This window comes from Falco naumanni, chromosome 17 (assembly GCF_017639655.2).
Source record: "Falco naumanni isolate bFalNau1 chromosome 17, bFalNau1.pat, whole genome shotgun sequence".
Lineage (NCBI taxonomy): Eukaryota > Metazoa > Chordata > Aves > Falconiformes > Falconidae > Falco > Falco naumanni.
In genome coordinates this window covers 7,618,156-7,636,029 of record NC_054070.1, presented here as the reverse complement: position 1 = coordinate 7,636,029, position 17,874 = coordinate 7,618,156, and the positions used below count along the sequence as shown (strand labels likewise).

General features: G+C 43.6%; 1 protein-coding gene across 1 annotated transcript in view; it reads right to left on the bottom strand.

Moving 5' to 3' along the window:
• The window catches only part of DSTYK (dual serine/threonine and tyrosine protein kinase), a 26,983-nt gene extending 9,109 nt beyond the window's left edge, over window positions 1–17,874 (bottom strand). The window contains exons 1-4 of the mRNA XM_040616362.1: window positions 17,508–17,874; window positions 9,575–9,960; window positions 2,841–3,504; window positions 140–414 (exon numbers count right to left, since the gene is read on the bottom strand). Of these exons, the coding sequence (XP_040472296.1) occupies window positions 140–414; window positions 2,841–3,504; window positions 9,575–9,960; window positions 17,508–17,748 (1,566 nt within the window). The 5' untranslated portion in view covers window positions 17,749–17,874. The remainder of the gene's footprint in view (window positions 1–139; window positions 415–2,840; window positions 3,505–9,574; window positions 9,961–17,507) is intronic.

Below are 17,874 nucleotides of genomic sequence, written 5' to 3'. Positions count from 1 at the left end.
TAATGACACCAGACCCACCCATACTCCAGAGCTGTGTTCCTCTAATTTCACTGAGCATCTCAGTCTCCTACCACCCTTGTTGGATCAGGATAAAGACAATTATTAAGAATATTCTAGACAGCCATTTAAGCCACCATACCTGTTTGAGATAATTGCTTGTGATGTGTACGGAAGCATCCTTTGACTTCTCCAAACTCCTTGCAGGATGTACTGAAACCTCCCAAGACTCCTCCAGGCTCTTCAGACATCTCTCCAGAGTCCCTACAAAGCTCTCGCGCAGATAGTCCACTGAACTAATTAACTTGTTGGCAACTGCTTGGTTTAATCTAGAAATAATCAGTTCCTGAATTTGCTTAATACAACACTTGATGTCCTTGGAACTAACAGGTTCCCCATTCTCAGGAATTATGATATCTGTACAAAAGAAAAAAAAAGAGGAGTCTTTTGTATTCAATATATCATTGTTGCAAAGAACAGCTACCAAGAGCCACTTGGAGTGTTTTGCAAAGGAGCTGCAGCACAGCCCCAGTCTGGCCAGCTTCTCCTCCAAATGTTCTTTCGCTATTTTGCTCCTTCAGAGGTTCGTTACTTCAGGCCCAGATGATACAAACTGATACCAACAGTGTTTCTAAAGTCATACAAAAAACCCTCGCCGGTCTGCAAGTCTAATGCTACAAAATCCCAGTTTTACATGAGGTCCCAAACCCAGTCCTACTTGGGGATCTTAAGTAGTTTGGTATTCTGTGATAGAAGGTACTAAAGCATTAGAGTAGCTCCAGGAACACACGACACCTGGTTACTCCAATTCCAGGGAAGCTAGAAATCACATCTGAACAAAGTGGAAAATAATCTGATGTTTGCTTCCATTTGCTGCTGTTTGCATTCACAGGATACTCTGCTCTTAACGCCTGATGGACTCTATACAATCACTGAGTAGCTCCTACAGGTTTACAGTGGTACAGTGGTGCCAAGTCAACTATCATCTCAAAAATTAGAGGGCCAAAGCACAAAGCTGACTGAAGTACAGACCAGGAAATTCTTCCAGGTCACGCTGTGATCCACAAACGCTGCTGAATGATGAACATTATGAAGAAAGTGCTGTAACAGCCACAGTGGTTAGATGAAAATTTTTTCCAGGTACCTCGAGAAGGTTGATTACCGCTTGGCATTTTCAAACAAACACTAGGCAAGCACTGCTCACGTACTGTAACCACTCTGAGCAATACTACATTACTACCAGAAGATGAAGACCTTGTCTCTGGATTTTGGCCAACAACAGTCTAGCCTACTTAAAACAAATCCACCGATCAGCAGATGGCATTAGCTCCTCAAAATAACACCTTCCTTCTTTTAGGATATTACTTCAAAAGATGCTACACTAAGTGTATTTGCTGTGCAAGTAAACATACACACATTTCCTGCAGGTGTTTTATCTTGTGCTGCCCCTAAACATACTCCTGCACATACAGAATCCTGAACTCAGACACTGCAGCGCTCCAAGAGTGGCACAGAGAGAATACAGGAATTATTACCTATCCTGACAATAAAGCAATAGCAGCCCTGAACAGGTGGAATTAACACTTGCTACACTGTTAGCATATGCTAGTTTGTTGGGGTTTTCTGCAGCATGCAAATAGGTTATGTTGCAACATAACCAAGTTCTTTATGAGCACTACATTTTGTACAGGCACTACAAAGCAAACATTTCAAGAAAGACCTTACCCATTTCCCAACTGCAGAAGCAAAAAGATCCAGATCCTAACATACAGGATTAAACATAATCCATCATTTCTCCACTTCATCCCAGGAAATAACACTCCAGTTTGAAATTGAGAGGAAATCAGTCGAGACACAAAATTGTCTAGTTTTGGCCCTTCTCATGCCTCAGAAAAGCACTCAATTCACAAAAAAAATTTCCTCTAAACCAACAGCCTAGAGCAATTTCTGATTTTATTTTAAATAGAAAAATCTATCCCAAACAGCCCAGAGAACTGCATTTCCTGAGAAGGGAAATTACTGTTACAGTAAACCTCTGCTTAGCAAAGCAGAGGAGAAAACAGCTGTGGAGTATCAACCTACAAATCTTCACTTTGATGTTTATGACAGACCTTGTATTCCTGCAGCCAAAATTTGGATAGCCTCTCACCCTTCACAGTTACACATCATTCCACACACTTCCAGCTTGTGTGTTCCTAAAGTTCTGGTATACTAGAAGACGTAGTGAGAATTCTTACATTTCCCACTAAAAACCAACATACTAAATGCAAGCGTAGGCTCAGGAGCACTACGTTGATTAATTTTTTTATTTTTTTTAAAAGGAGAATCTTACCTCCCCAGAAGGATTTCATTTTAGGAGGTTCTGTACCCAGAAGTCTTACGCAAACATCTCTCAAAGAAGTAGAGCAGAAAGTACAAATCAAGCCTTCATCACTAAAACTCAAAGAGCTTTTTTTCTTAGAACAGATCTATTCCCAAGTCTCAACACACCTACTGAGGCAAAGCTGAGAGAGTTTTCTTCAGCAGAACAGGGAATTAAAGCAGAGAGGTAAAATACCCTGACACAGGACTGTGCAGTAAGCTCTGGGGGCAAAAAAAAAAAAGGTTCTGATTTATAAGAAACCACAACATAAGGTCTTCAGACCTCTCATTTAAGGATAGTGCTTTTTACCCAGGAGGTACTACAGAAAAACCCTTTGTTTATTAGTTCTGAATTTTCTTGCAAAGTCAGTTGTCTAGACTGCCTTTCAACCATCCCTTAGCAGATGGCAAACGTTACTCCGTCACTATCCTTTAAAGACCCTAACTTCTTTTTTCCCCATGACTCTCCTGCCAGTACTTACCTTTGAATTCCATATTAGCAGCATCCTCCAAGAGCTCCTCTTTCATATTGCCAAGAGTCTCTATGATCATGTCCTTCATCTCCTCTTGTTTGCGGTTGGCAATGTTCATCAGAGACTCATAGAGCTCATTCTCCTTCTTACGGGTATACTCCAGCCTCTTGGGGGTGATTTGCAGGTCTCGCTGCATGTCGAAAGCCTGATTGATGAATATGTTCAGGCAGCGGCAGTGCACCTCATTTAAACTGGTAGCTGCTTCCACAAGATGCTTCTGAAGCACCTGCCTGGAAAAAGTGCTTAGGAGACGGAGCTTCTCAAACTGCTCCACCAGCATGCTCTGGGCATCAGCATCAGGAGCAGGCGCCCCGCAGCTGCAGTGGTTGGTGCTCAGGTATTCCAAGTCCATCAGCTGGCAGTAAAGGGAGGACTTTTCATTATCAGGTTTTTTGGGAGAGATCAGGTCAACCCCAGACTCTGGCACTTTGAAGAAGAAAATGGGCAAAGCGAATTTCTCTTTGATTTCGCGCAGTTCATTCTCATCCGATGAGGAAAGTTCAGCCTCACTGATGGCAAAGATGACAACAGGCAACACTTGGTTCACGTAGTCTCCCAAGGTGGCTTCAGCAGACTGGAATCCACGACATGGTGCTACTACAACATCCACTTCCTGGCAAGTGAGGTAGTAAAAAAATATATTAGTACAGATCCTTTTAAAAATTGATGTATGCAAAAATGCACTGTAATTCATTCACAACATGCAAAACCCTGAGTGTTCAAACCCTTTAGAACAGTTATGGAATCTCACACGCAGCATCACACTTTAGCATAGAGCCTACCTGCAGGGCTGATGACACCAGCCCTCTCGCAGGGATGCAGCCAGACATGGATTAGTGCCCGCTGACTCCAACACTCTTATTTTGCACCAAGTGCCTTTGAGTTTTAGCCTGGTTCAGAACACGACTTGGAACAAGTTTCCTAGGGAAGCGCTACTGCTGAGTAGCTGTCGTTCTTCAGCTTACAGCTGCCCCATTTTGCAACAACCCTTCCCATGGATGTTTACTAGATCTGCAGCTCTTGGAGGAGATATCCATGCTGTTGGCTTTCAGTGTAATCTACAATGGTTGAAAGTACTACGCTACCCACTACTGCCAAGACAAAGGCAGCACAATAACAGATTCCAAAGAGTTCACAGTCAAAGGACAGATGAGGAAGAACAGATGGTTGTGCCAAGCTTAGTTATGACTTCCTTCAAATTCAAGCAAAAGCTAAGAGATTTGTTTCATTTACTTATTTCCTTACTGCACAGTTTCACTGCTTCGGTCATTTGCTCCCACTGACATCACTTCTTAGTAATGCTACTAAAAAGGGTCAGTCCTGAAACCTGCTGCCTTCCTTTCCAAGGAGACAAGATTCACCTTTGGATATGCGAGTTTTAGAACTGCATGTAGCACTCTATTAAAATAAGGAAATAAGATGTCAAAGGTTTTGAACTGAAAAAGATAATTTAAGTGCCATCTTCCCAACTCATACCAGAGGGTGATAATTAAGAATTCTTCAATTATTTTTCTCCATCAGAAAAATGGAAGACTTGACCACATCTCCCAACCGCTCTCAGAGCTAAGGGGAAGTCATTACCACCACGGGACTCCCCAGCGCTGAACTCCGACCTGCCTGATGCACAGGAGGTTGAGCAGAATGGGATGTGCAGTGCTGCAATATTCACCAGGACAGATGACTCACGCCAGCGACTGTAAACAAAGGAGGAAGCCAGTGCTGTCTCTAGGAGACAGGGAGAAAACCAACACAGACAACCGAACACAGCATGAGCAACCGGTCCTTCTGTTTCCATAGAGGCCTCTCAGGCTTTCCAAAGAGCATTAGCAACATTTCTTGCCCACCGCTGCTTTTTTTTTTTTTAATAAAATAAAGTGACCTACAGAAGTTTAAGCACCATCTATGCAGCTTCATACTATTAGGGATCAGGTCTTCCTATATGGGGAATACCTATGACTCACTCTGGATTCCTAACATTTTTAAGCTGGTTCTCACAAGGTCACACCGCTATAAACACACTTGAACATTTCTGACAGAGCTGTAAGCATGAAATTGCTGTCAAGTAACTTCATTCCTTTTTTCCTTCACTAAAAGACCCTTTTTAAAATATCAAAGCTTCCCACTTAGCAATCTGAACATCAGGTACACATATCAGAGTTACAGCTCTTCTATTTAAAATACGATGCACAGGTGCTGTCAACAGCAATACAAAAAAAGGCAGTTTAAAGAGAATAATACCATGCAGACACACAACGTACTCATCTATGGATTCAGAGTTACAATGCCAGGATGACCACTGCATCCCGTATCCAGAAGAAAAATTAAAATCAAGGATCAAGTAGGTCTTGACCTACAGTAAGACAAGTGGAGTCTCACTAAATGCACCCAGGGACCACTGAAGTGTGCCATTCTACCAAGTCAACACATAATTCCTCATTTCCAAATCAGTCAAAAACTATTTATTTGCTACATCCCAAGAGGACCTTGTCCTATTTTGCTAGGCTTCGAGCAGTTTAATCACTGTTTGCTTATTTAACTGAGGTGCTGGGAAGCTAACCCAATTTATTCAGATTTTTACCCAAACTCCTACCAAGCAGATTAAGACTGAAGGCCCAGCTCAGTCTTTTTCTAAGCCAATTTTAATACTCTACCTTCCAAGAATAGTCTGTGAATCACTGAAGTCTGACAGTTACTGTGTTTGTTACATATGTGAGCTAATTTCATTGCCTCCCTACTAATCTGAGGTACATATATACCCCTAGATTCTACTTAATTTTTTTTTATTATTGTTATTATTTTACACACGCTCCCCCCCAGTTTTTCCAAAACCTTGCTGGTTTCTTCTGTTTTCATGGGGATCAGAGTCAGAAATTCAGTAACTCTTATCTAGAGAGAATCCCAGGTAAGAAACCTGAACTACATCTCTGATCTCCAGCAAACGCTGCTGTCCTTTACCGACCATAAGTGCTTTGATTTTGTGCAATGACTCTGACCCCCACTTCATCAGGGAATCATTTTACCTTGGCTGGAAGGGCCAGCCCAAGAAAGCCTTTGAGATGTACACACGCAGCACAGTCTGGGAAGCAAAGCTCTTTTTCTAACCATGAACTCTTCCCCTGTGAAAGGTATATCACTAAGCCAGCAAAACTAGAAATAGAGAACAGCTTTCACATGGGTGGAAGAATAATTTCATGGTGCTAGCACTTTCAGTATCTTCTACCCTCAGTTATGCCAGCATAAAGGACAGATGACGATGACTTCAGGTATTTGATGCTGGTATGTGGCAGAAGCACCTCAGCATACCCCAAAGTGAACTGATGCTATGTGGAGGGGAAAGCATCTCAGCCCATGGGAAAGCTTTTCAGTATTCTATATCAGTGCCACAACCAAACATTAAAAACACTCACAAAAGTCATCAGGGCACATTCTTCCAAATTTTAAGCAGGAGGTACATTAAAATAACCACCCAATAGGTACTTAACCACATTCTTTGCTACTTGCAACAACTACTAATTCATATGACCTGAATCACTGCTATAGCACCTGAAGACAATAAACCCAAACTACTTCAATTCTTCTGTTAGAGCTCATAGAACCATCTCGTATTTCTTCATTCACTTGAATGAAATGAGAATTTTCCTCTCCCTACATGCCTTGGCTAAAACTTTTCAGCCCGAGACTCCAAGTCGCATGAAGCATAAAGCAACACAAAGGCTTGAAAAAGGAAACTTTCAGCCCTGCTGCCCTCCTCCCATTCAGCTGTACCATCCAGATGAAAACCAATACTTCAGAGAAGTCCACTTTGGCTTCCAGGGACAACTGATAAGATTTAGGGAAAGAGCCAACTGTTTACTCCCACTATAAATCTAATAATCCATCTGGCTAGATGGATTATTCCCCATGACCTAGATGCATTCCTGTGCACAGTGATCCCCAAGGAATACAGCAGCTTTGCCAAAGTTTCTCCTTCCCTGATATTTTGCATTTTAAAATAATGAAGTAAGTTCACATACCTATTACCACAAGGTAGTGTTCTCATGGCAGCCAACCATTCAAATGAAATTTTTGGCTTCCTCCTCCTCACCCCCTTTTCTGTGAAACAAGTCTTGATTAAGAATCACTCAGTAACACAAAAAACCAAGCATGGTTCCATCCTGCATATCAGACTAAAGAAAAAATTTAAAAAAACACCTCAGGGTGCTCCACAGGCAGTTTTCAGTGTTAAAAAGTGGTATATTCTATACTTCTATTGAATTAATCTCCAAGTAAAAGAAGTAGTTTAGTTAATATTTAGATACTGTTGAACTTACAAATAACTTGGCCTTTCTTTACTGGAGTAAAGGCTAATGAGTTTGGATTTAGCAAACAAGTACCTGCACCAAGAAGCATGATTCAGCATGAAGCGCTTGCACAAGACAGCAGCATGTAATTTAGGTGGCCAAGCCAGCCTGTGCAATTAAGTCTCTTGTTAAGAGATGCTCTCAGGCTTAAAAAGCTGCACAGCATTCCCCACATCCTGAAATCACTGACAGCTCCTTTGATGGCAGCCCACTGGCAGATAAGTGTCTGACTGTAGGGAATAAATATGATTTCCAACAGAAATCCTTTTCATCTCCCATAACTGTTCAAGTCCACAATAAGAAGCCGCAAATGTTTTTTCAAACACTAGTAGTGTCTTGAGTATCTAGAATGTAAGGTTATCATGAAACACAGTACTAAATTAAGCACTGGGCTGTTGGGAGAAAAACAGATCAAAATACAGGGATTCTAGGTAACAGATTGATTTTTCCTCCCTCTCTGCCCAAAATGTGCTGAGCTCCTCCAAATTATTTGGTTCCTGGGCAAATCTAAATCGTTAAGGTTTGTACTGAGTATCACATTATCATCAAGCACGCAATTGCTGTTAGACCTCTAATTTTGTTTCACAAGTGCAGAAAAAGCAGAAAATCCTTCAGAGTAGTTCCACAGACATGCAACTTTGGGCAATGTTCAAAACCACTCATCCGTTACCGCTCCAGATAGATACTCCACTAGTTACAGACACAGCATCCATGACTTGCAAATAAACTTTGCTGTCTTGGTGTATGCTGAGCAGAGCTGGAGAATGCACAGCAGCTAGAAGGGTGGAAGAAGACTACAGAGGTCTCAACAGGAGATCACACTCCTGTAATTTAAGGGGAAGCTGTCCCTAGCCAAGCTGCCTGCTAAAATGCATTATGTTCTCCTATCAGCCTTAAAAAAAAAATATTGCTCTTCCTTTAGCTCCATGAATTCATGTAAGGAATCCTTTGAATCAATCTGAAGCTAGCTGTGATTCACCCTCCCTCTCCTTCTATTGGAAGAGCCTTTTATTTCACCAACCCTTTTCAAATTAATCTGAGTAGCTGTTTTCATCTAAGTGTCCTAAATATAACCAAAGCTAGACAGAGAGATCTTTGTCACACACGTGAGAAATCTGAAAGAGGGCTGTAAACTGCAGTGTGTCTGAACTGCCCCATATAAAAATGTAACAGAGTAAAATAAATGTAAAGCTAAATACTCTTTTATGCATAGCAAGGCAGGATTTTAAAAGCAGAAAATCCAGAACAGGCATTTCCTTTGCAGCACCAGCAGCTGATCTGGTGCTCATTGGGAAAGGAGTGGATGCCCCACATACAGTTTATACAAACATGGCCCTTCTGTTCTCTTTCAGTGGGCACTGGAAGCCACGAATGCCCTACAACAGCGCTGCCTTGGCTGACCTCAATTAGGCTTCCATTTGGCTACAGACTAGGTTGGTAAAACTTAATTCACACTGATGAAGGTAGACTGGGTCTCCATTTTCTGCCTATTTACAATCATGTCTTGATTCTTAAGTCCAGAAAAAAATCACTTTGCTATTTTTTTGTTCAGCTGTGAAGCTCATACTCTTACTCATGTGAAAACAGATCATATTCTTTGCACTTAAGCAATTTATATTTAAGAATTATCTATTCCAGATACCTGACTGCCAAACAACGCTGCAGAAGTACTATACTGCAATAACAAAGGCTCAATATAAGTTATGAAATGCAATGAAAGCTTATGGAAACTATAAAAAGCTATGAAATACAGCCCTCACCTTTACAGATATCTGCTAAACACCAAACGGCAACTCGCAGAACAGGAACACATTTTATGGACAACTAAAAAGAAAGTCACAAAGCAAGATACCACCAATTTTAGAAACAGCACCAAGAACAGACTCTCACCTTCTTGTTCTTAACACCTTCACTTTCCACTGACACCACAGAAAAATAAAAAAAGTCACCCTCAAATGAAGTCAGGTCATTTCATCAGATGTTGGAATCAGGAGTTTTATTTTCTGACAAGCTCTTCAAGATGAAGATAAAGTGCATATCCTTGTACGACAGCTTCTAGCTGCTATCAGACAGCAAAGCTAACTCTGAATGACCTTGAAACTGGAGTAAAATTTTCAAAAACACCTGGAATTACATCTGAGTAAGCATGGCTCCTGAGATGGATGGCAACTAGTGTCACAGAGGAATGACAATGCTAAAAGTCAACATTGAAACGTAAGACCAGACTTCTAGATTCTCAAAAAAAATTCCTATGCTTGAGAGTCTACACCATTAGCTTTATTAGGGACTATAAACATGACATCTTAAGTTCACCACAATGATGGTACATGGACACCTAGTTACCTTTAGTAGTGAGTATGGCAGCATGACCTCCAGCTCTGCTATCCGGTGAGCAGGATCTTCACTGTCCCCGTGAATTTCTAAGTCTTCCTCTGGTATTGTGTCCCAGTGCCTTCGGTGGGCTGCCATCATATGGACCAGTTCGTACTGCTCAGGCAGCGCTAGGCTAACCCGTGTTTGTGTCCCGTGCGTGAAACGGATCCGTCGCCTCTTACAATTCTCCTCATTGCTGATTTTGGTGGTAGGGAGCAGCTTCTCACCCAGCAGTATGTTGAGTAACTGGCATTTGGCATTACAGTTCTGGCCAAGAATCAGAAGGCAAGGGTGCCAGCTCACAGTCCGCTGGAGATGCTCTTCCTCATGGCGGGGGAAGGAAATGAAATTCTGCCCTAAAATTGAGGACAGACTGCATTAGAACAGGTTGGCTGAACAATAAGTCTTGTATCTCTAAGCCAGCTGAACGCAAAAGTTCAGCCATTGCTGCCCCGCAGCCCGCCAAGAAGCCCACATAGCTCCAAGAATTTGCTTATGTATCCTGAAACTAGTGTCAGCAACTCAGCATTTCTACTGCACCAACACAGAGGTCCACAGTAGGTGGATTATCAAAAAGCCATTAAGACAATTTGTTACTGTTCTCCCCACCTATTTCACTGGGAAATATTTACACAGAGCTCTCTTCAGCAGGTTGATGGAAGGCTAATGGTAGGTCCTAAAAGTCAAAAGGAAAGAGTTGTCAAGCTTGAAACAACCGAAGGGCTAATTTTGCCTTGGGTTGGAACAGTGGCCCAATGCGTCACCAAGGCTAACCCTTCCCAAGTTTTGATGACTTGGCTGTACAGAACGTTCTTGTCACATATCAGAATAAATTCAGTCTACTATGAATCCGTGACAGTTCCACCCACGCACTTAAAAATGTCAAATACTTTGCATCTACCAAATCCCAAGAGTATTACTGCACAAGCTTGTTGACCAAAGTCTAGGATCATTGACATGAAAGTAGCAAAACCTCCTTTCCAGCCCCAGGGAAAGGTATTCTTGCAAAATTGCTTCTCCACATGAAGCAGATGACAAGATGAAGTTTGCTGAGACACGGTAGCAGAACTAACAGCCTCTGCCAGCAATTCCCTGCGACAGATACACAATCACAGCACCTAAAGAAACTGTCACACTTTCACCAGCCTGGATAGAGCTGAGCCCAAGGGAAGACACTCCTTGCTAGCAGCCAGAAGGTTCCTAGCACAGCCTAAAACACAGTGAGAAACAGCTTCACTCCTTCGATCGCACTAACAGCACACATCTTTCCTAACCTATATAGCTGAACTAAATAGGATCCGTTTCCCAGATATTCTTACTAATTTTGAGAGTAATATTTAAGCTGCAAAAGGAAATTCCTCAACATCTGGATCTTCTTCAGAGTAGCAGGACTCCCTGTAATCACGCTCCTTACCCATCTTTCATCTGAAGCATCCGTTGTACCATCCCACTAACCAGGCCCTCCCAATTCTTAGTCCATGATGCTGCAACTCCTTGCATTTGCCTTACTACATTAATTCAATCTCAGTACTGAATTTAGCTTCTGTATTCTTTTACAAATCCTAAATACAGCTTTTCCCACACTCTGTCATCTAAGCTGAAGTCTAAGAAGCTTTGTGTTACCTTATGCATAGCAACAGAATAATTCTGGTAGTACAAAAAAAAAATAAATGGAGACAAACAAATTCCCCATCTGTTGCACTTCAGTACAATCCCCTGAAGTACGAAACAGCTCAGGTTCCACCACAGCCGGAGCTAGCCCATGGTCCCAGATCCAAAGGCAGACGGCACCCAGGAATGACGTGATAAATGGAGACACCAGTCCTCAGAAGAATTGCCAAATCTGAAAGCTATAAACGAGTACAATTGCCCTGATATCAGGCAAACTGACAAGAACAATAGTTTAAAGACAGGCTCAAATACAATCCAGCAGAGAAGCAGTGATTTTGTTGGGGAAGGTTTCACCAGGGCTATTAAAATTCTCTTAATGACTCATGTTCTGGCATCCAAAATTGTTTCAGCATTTCAAGCCCCAAGAAAACAAGATACTTTCATATACGAGATATTCCTCAACACTACTAACCAAATTAAAGGTAACACAACAGCTGTTCTAGTCCTTATTCTGATAGCATGCCGTTCCTCTATTTTAATTAAAATCATTCAAATTGGGAGCAACACCATGTGTAGTTGGCTGTGTCTTAGACTCAGTTTAAGGCTTTTTTAACATATTATCTAAGATCTACCTTGCCTTCAAATGTGCAGTCTGGAAAGAAGACTGCTGGAGGAGTTCTCTCCATCAGAGGAGTCCTTCCATCTCATGCAACACTACAAAGAAACCCTCTCTGTGCTGACCTCCGGCACCTCCGCCCCACACAGCCCCAGACACTGACACCCATAAACCAACAGTTTGGAAAAGCTGGAGGGTGACATCACTTCTTGAAGTGTGACTCTACATAACTGTTTCTTAAACAAGCCTTTCAAGACCCGCAGTCACAGCAGAGCGGCCACATCAAATGACTGAAGTGCAGAATCTGACTAGCAACTCAAACGATAAAAATCAGCAAAACGCCACAAACGGCACATTTAAGCCTCTGTCTACAAGATAAATAATTTCTTTGATCTTGTTATGTCTATAAAACTTCAACTGGAATTCAAGCTCGCTTTTCAGCTACCAAGCATGAAAAAAGCAATTTGTGGAGTGGTGTACAGGCCACAAAGTCTTCTCTGAAAAAGGCAGACTGCAACCCTCTCCCTGTTACGGCTGGCCTCTCTATTTACGGGTACTTCATGCCAGCACAAAATGACTGAAATGCAGCAGCTCAGCTGAAATATTAAAGCACCGAATAGATCTACAAATATTCCATCTTTAAAAACGCCTTTCATCTTTTTATGCACACTACCTCCTTGGGATCAGTATTTATTCAACAAGTTTACTACAAGCGTTATCCGTCAAGAAGCAGTTACATTTAACGTTATTTAACATTATGTCACCCTGTGATATTCCATGTACATGAAGTACAAACCTGGGACCAGCACCAAAATTCAGCCATATCACAACTAACCCAGCGTACCATCAATGCACCCAGGTCACAGCAACGGTTTCAACCCTGTGTATATCATCTATCACTGGATCCCTCAGAGTGACCTCAATGTCCCAAACCTGAAGCGAGTTGCAAAGAGATGGAGCTACTGCTCGTATTCTGCGCTGCAGAACGTAAATTACTATCTCTGCACATTAGAATAAGACACAGGGCAAAAATACTCATACAATACTTAACAGGTGATGCCACTAACGTGAACATGAAGAATTCAAGTTGAGAGGAATATGACTTCCTGCAGTACCTAAAAAAAGTAGATTTAGAACTTGCTTACTGATGAGATATAGCAACATTCCTGTATCTATGTGAGCAGCTCCTGTTTGTGACAGGACTTTTGCCAAAGATTTTAGCTGGTGCTATGTCCTGTACCCATAGACTGTATCATTTGGAGACATGTGATAAACACTTCAAAAAAATGGCTGCAGGGAGAGTCCTTAAGCATGTGCATCCTATTAAGCATCTTTTGATAAAAGGAGGCCTGTCCAAGAACAAGGACGTCTCTCACCAAGGCTCATGTCAAAATTCAAACACTTGGCAGAAGAACCTTAGGTTAAATTTACAGAATCTAGAGAAGTCTTAAGCGTTTACTCATCCCCTTTCCAAGGAAGGCCAACTACACTGCCAGTCTCATCCTTCTGTTCCATTTTCCATAATACATGCAGACAACAGTGCCTAAATAAGGCCAGACCCTCATACTTCTTATTACAAATACCAATACCTTTCATAGAAATCCTCACTGTGGTGCTGGCAATGACCTGCAGCATGCTTTGGCCACTACAAGACTTAAGATCAACCGTTATATAAATCAAGTTTTAGTTCCACCCCAGCACACACCTATCAGCACAATGGTGTTAATTCCAGGAGAACACATGCAACTAATCAATATACCAACACAAGCAGTTCCTCCAGGAGCAGCTGTTACATCCTTAGCAGCTCCCAGGCTGCAGAACCAAGCTTCATCTTCTGCTTAACTTGAAGCTTGTTAGCAAGTGCCTCCTCCCATCTGTTTGAGGAGCTGTTTCACAAGGACCTTCCCAACCACCTCCCCACACATTATCTAGTCTTAAAACCCATCTTCTTACGTTGACGTACCTTAGAGCACAATAGGAGCCCTAACCTTTGAAGGATCACAGCAATATGGGCAGAGCAGTCACATTTTAACTAGGATATATACCCACAGTCAATACAGCGTCAGGATGAAAACTCTCCCAAACCCTCTGGTTAATACATTCATCCCCTACAAAACACATTTATGTATGGAGTCATTAGGCTACCAAGCCCAGGGCTTTACCCCCAGCACACCCTCATTAAGATAACAGCACATCTGCTGACCAAAGCTCTGGAGATGCTGTGAATATCTGTGCAAGAGGTACAGCTCAGTTTACAGAAACCTCTGAAATAAGGCAAAAGAAATATCAAAAAACCTCCAGTTCCTAGGTCAAAGAGTTCAAATTATTTCAAGCACAGAATGAAGAAAACTACAATTAGTAGAAAGCATGGTTGCTGGGTTTTTTTCTTTACACATTTTAGTGAAATCTGCTACCGAGTCCTTAATACTTTCTTTTTACAGGAAGTCGGTACAAAACAAGCTAGCTAACAGCACCAAGAAGCTGCTGGACCTGCGCAGGCTAAAGGTACAGGATTGTCACAAGACTTTAACAAATCATTCTTAAAAGCCTATTCATGACAAAGCAGACTAAGAGAACAGACAGTATTTTGTTGAGTGCTTCAGAAACGCAGATAGTACAAACAAGACTTTCTCCCCTCATAAACAGTAGCCTGAAGGCAATCATTTTTTTCCATTTAATTTATTTTCCTTCTCTTACTATGAGGTGTAAGTCCTGGTACTAAGGCCACAGAGGGAACGTTTGGTCAACAGCAACCCTCTATTGACAAATCTTGCCTGTCATTCTCCTAAGCAGAAGAGGGTGGGATGTAAAAGCAAGTATACATTTGCTCCTTCAAGTGCTCAACCCTGACTGACACAGCTTACCTGAAAGGTCAGCGGCTACTACTCAGCTTAGCAAATAGTTAGGATCTGGTCTTGGACAGAGTAACCCAGTCTGCTTTAGGTTGCTTGAGTTGTGTCGATCTGAAGAGCAGTTACCTTTCTCTGTTGTTACACTAGCTTCACAGGTGTCCCAAAAGCAAACCTCTTCACATTTGTTTTGTTTCCAAGACATCTGAATTTACTTTCACAGTTTATTTTTCCACTTCAACCATAGGCAGTAAGTATCCTGTCCGTATCACTTCGCAGTTCCTTTGTATTTCACAAGACATTAGCATTCATGCCTCAGCACACTGCAGAGCATATCAAGAAGTCTGCAGAACTGTTTGGTCAAAATTCCTCTCACTTTGACACCACCTGTAGGGCAGATTCTATGAAAAAGTGGTTCTGAAGTCAGTGAGAACCGTGCTCCTTAAAGCCTCTGACTTTAACGTAAACTTAACTGTTAAACCTAGAATATTTCCCCTTGTTACACAGGGGGGAAAAAGCTTTATTACCAGCCACTGAGTTTCAGAGAGTACTGGAAACGCATAATACAACTAAAATTTTACAGAAGCAAGAAGCTCTGTCCAAAGGTGATTATTCAGGCACAAAGGTAACAAGCAACACCGAGGCTCGGGGTTTCAGGCAAAGGCTTGTGTCTTCCCGTATCTTCAAAAAATAATAATCATTGATTCACAGTTATTTTGCACTTAGCTTGTTGAAGAAAACTGCCAGCCTCTTTTTTTTTTTTTTTTTTTACCAAGTCCTGCTCTTCATCCCCTCCATTCCTCTTTCCACACTCCCCTCCAGACTGCCACCATAACCTCCCACTTTCTAACACGGCGCAGCTTGACTAACTTGCTCCGTGCCCCACCTGGGACGTGTCACCGCTTCACCAGTTTGCAAGCTACTGATTTAAGTTTTATTTGTAAGAACAGCAGATGTTATACAACCTCTGCAGTCCGAAATCCTGAACCAAGAGTCTACGCTGTTATTAGTGTTTAGATGAACAAGCTCTAAAGCAGCCAGCCTTTCCTTCAAGCCCTGATACTTAAGTGCCAGCTGGTAACACATTTAGCAGTAAAGTCAAACTGGGTCAAGGTGTTTGAAGAAACAAAACCGAAAAACAAAACAAAACAAAGAAAAAAGGTTACAGGTGCTCTGTATTAGAAACAATAGGCAAGATATTTGGTCAAATCTGTATCCTTTGTTAGGAGTATTTCATTAATGATGCGCACATGCCTACCAAGCCCTACAAGCAGGCTTTTAAAGACAACTGCTGTTTGACTAGCAATGTTTTGCAAGAAGTAACCAAACAGAAGAGCAACTCCAGTGGGGCGCTACCATTCGAACACCATTGAGACCCGCAGAGAATGAGTGAAAACAACTGGTTCCTGCTTTTTGAAGTGACAGAAAGATGGAAACAGAGACATCGTGCTTTTACAACACTACTCAGTTCTATTCTGAACGGTTTACGTGGATGGGGTGGGTTGATCTTGGCTGGATGCCAGGCACCCACCAAGATGCTCTTTCACCCTGCTCCTCAGAAGGGCGCGGCGGGGGGGAGAACATAAGATGGGAAAAAAACCTCATGGGTCCAGATAAAGGCAGTTTAACAAAGCAAGGGCCATGCACAGGAAGCAAAGGAAAATGGAAGATTTATTCTCCACATCAGCAGCCACTTCCCGGCAAGTAAGGCTTCAACACACGTAGCGATTGCTCCAGAAGACAAATATCATAACAAATGCACACACCCCCTCCTCCTTTCTCTTAGCTTTTATTGCTGAGCAGATATCATATGGTTAGTTGGGGCCAGCTGTCCTGGCTACATCCCCTCTCAAGATCTTGCCCACCCCCAGTTTACTGGGGAGGAGGGAATGTTGGAGACACAGCCTTGATGCCGTGTGAGCACCTCTCAGCAGTAGCCAAGGTGTGTTATCAACACCCTTCTAGCTAACAATACAAAGCACGGCACTACTAGGCCTGCTGCGGGGAAAATTAACTCCATTTCAGCCGGACCAAATACAGTAGAGCACTTTTTTTTTATACACATTCTGCCAGAAGAGCCCAACAATACTTCAATTTTCAAAACAATTGTAAGCTTAAGACAAGCATAGACAAGCATCTTGGACAAGTAGCCAACAGAGATGACTCATGAGCCATTTGGTAATGAATAAAGATCTTTATAAATATTTGATGTCACGCTAAAGTCTTCTCACAAGACAGTCTCATGGAAAGACAAAGTTCTGCACGTGGCAGGAGGGCTCCCACCAGCAGTGACGTCTGTCAGCAGTGACAGACGAGGGCACAGCCGATGAATGAAGCCCATCTCTAACCCCCAGAGCCCCACCACAGGCACACCAGCCCCACACCACACACCCCTCCCCAGATGCTGCATCCCCCTAAACCCCACCCTGCGGGGGGCTGGGAGCCTCAGGGTGGGGGCTTGGGAGATGGGTAGAGGGGCCCAACAGCCCCCATCACCCACTCACCCCCTGGCACTTCGCCCCACAAAGGCACCCCAGCTCCCCCCCTATGCACACTCCCGCCCCGCAGCCCACCCAACCCCCCATTACAGCCCCTCCAGCCTCTCAACAGCAACCCCTCACCCCCCCAGCTGCACCCCTCACTCTCCACAGCCCACCCCTCACCTCCCACCTGCACCCCAACCCCCGTAAGCCGCCACCCTCGCTGCCCACAGCTCACCCCACAGCCCTCCCCCCACCAGAGCCCCCCGTTTCCCCCACATACCCCCTAACCACAGGCCTCCCCGCCCACCGCAGGCCCTGCCCGAGCCCCCCCGTCCCTCTCTCACCGCCGGGCGCGGGGCTGTCCCGGGGGGCCCCGTCCCCAGCCCCAGCGGGGAGGCCCTCGCCAGCGGCCGCCGAGGTGAAGGGGTGCCCGTGGGAGTACTTGACGTCGCGGAAGAACTTCTTGGTCTCGCGTAGGTTGTGCTGCAGCCGCGCCAGGTGCCGGTTGTAGTGGCCGAAGGAACGACACAGTTCGCGGATCACCCCGCCGGGACCCCGCCACGAAGGGGCCCCTTCGCCCTCCATGGCCTCCGGGTCCGTTCCGCTATCCCCTCCCCACCGCGGGGGACACTCAGCCCCTGCCAGGCTGCCGCTCCCGGTCTCTCCGCCCTCCCGGAGGGAAGGGCGCACCCCCGGCGGCCCGGCTTTCCT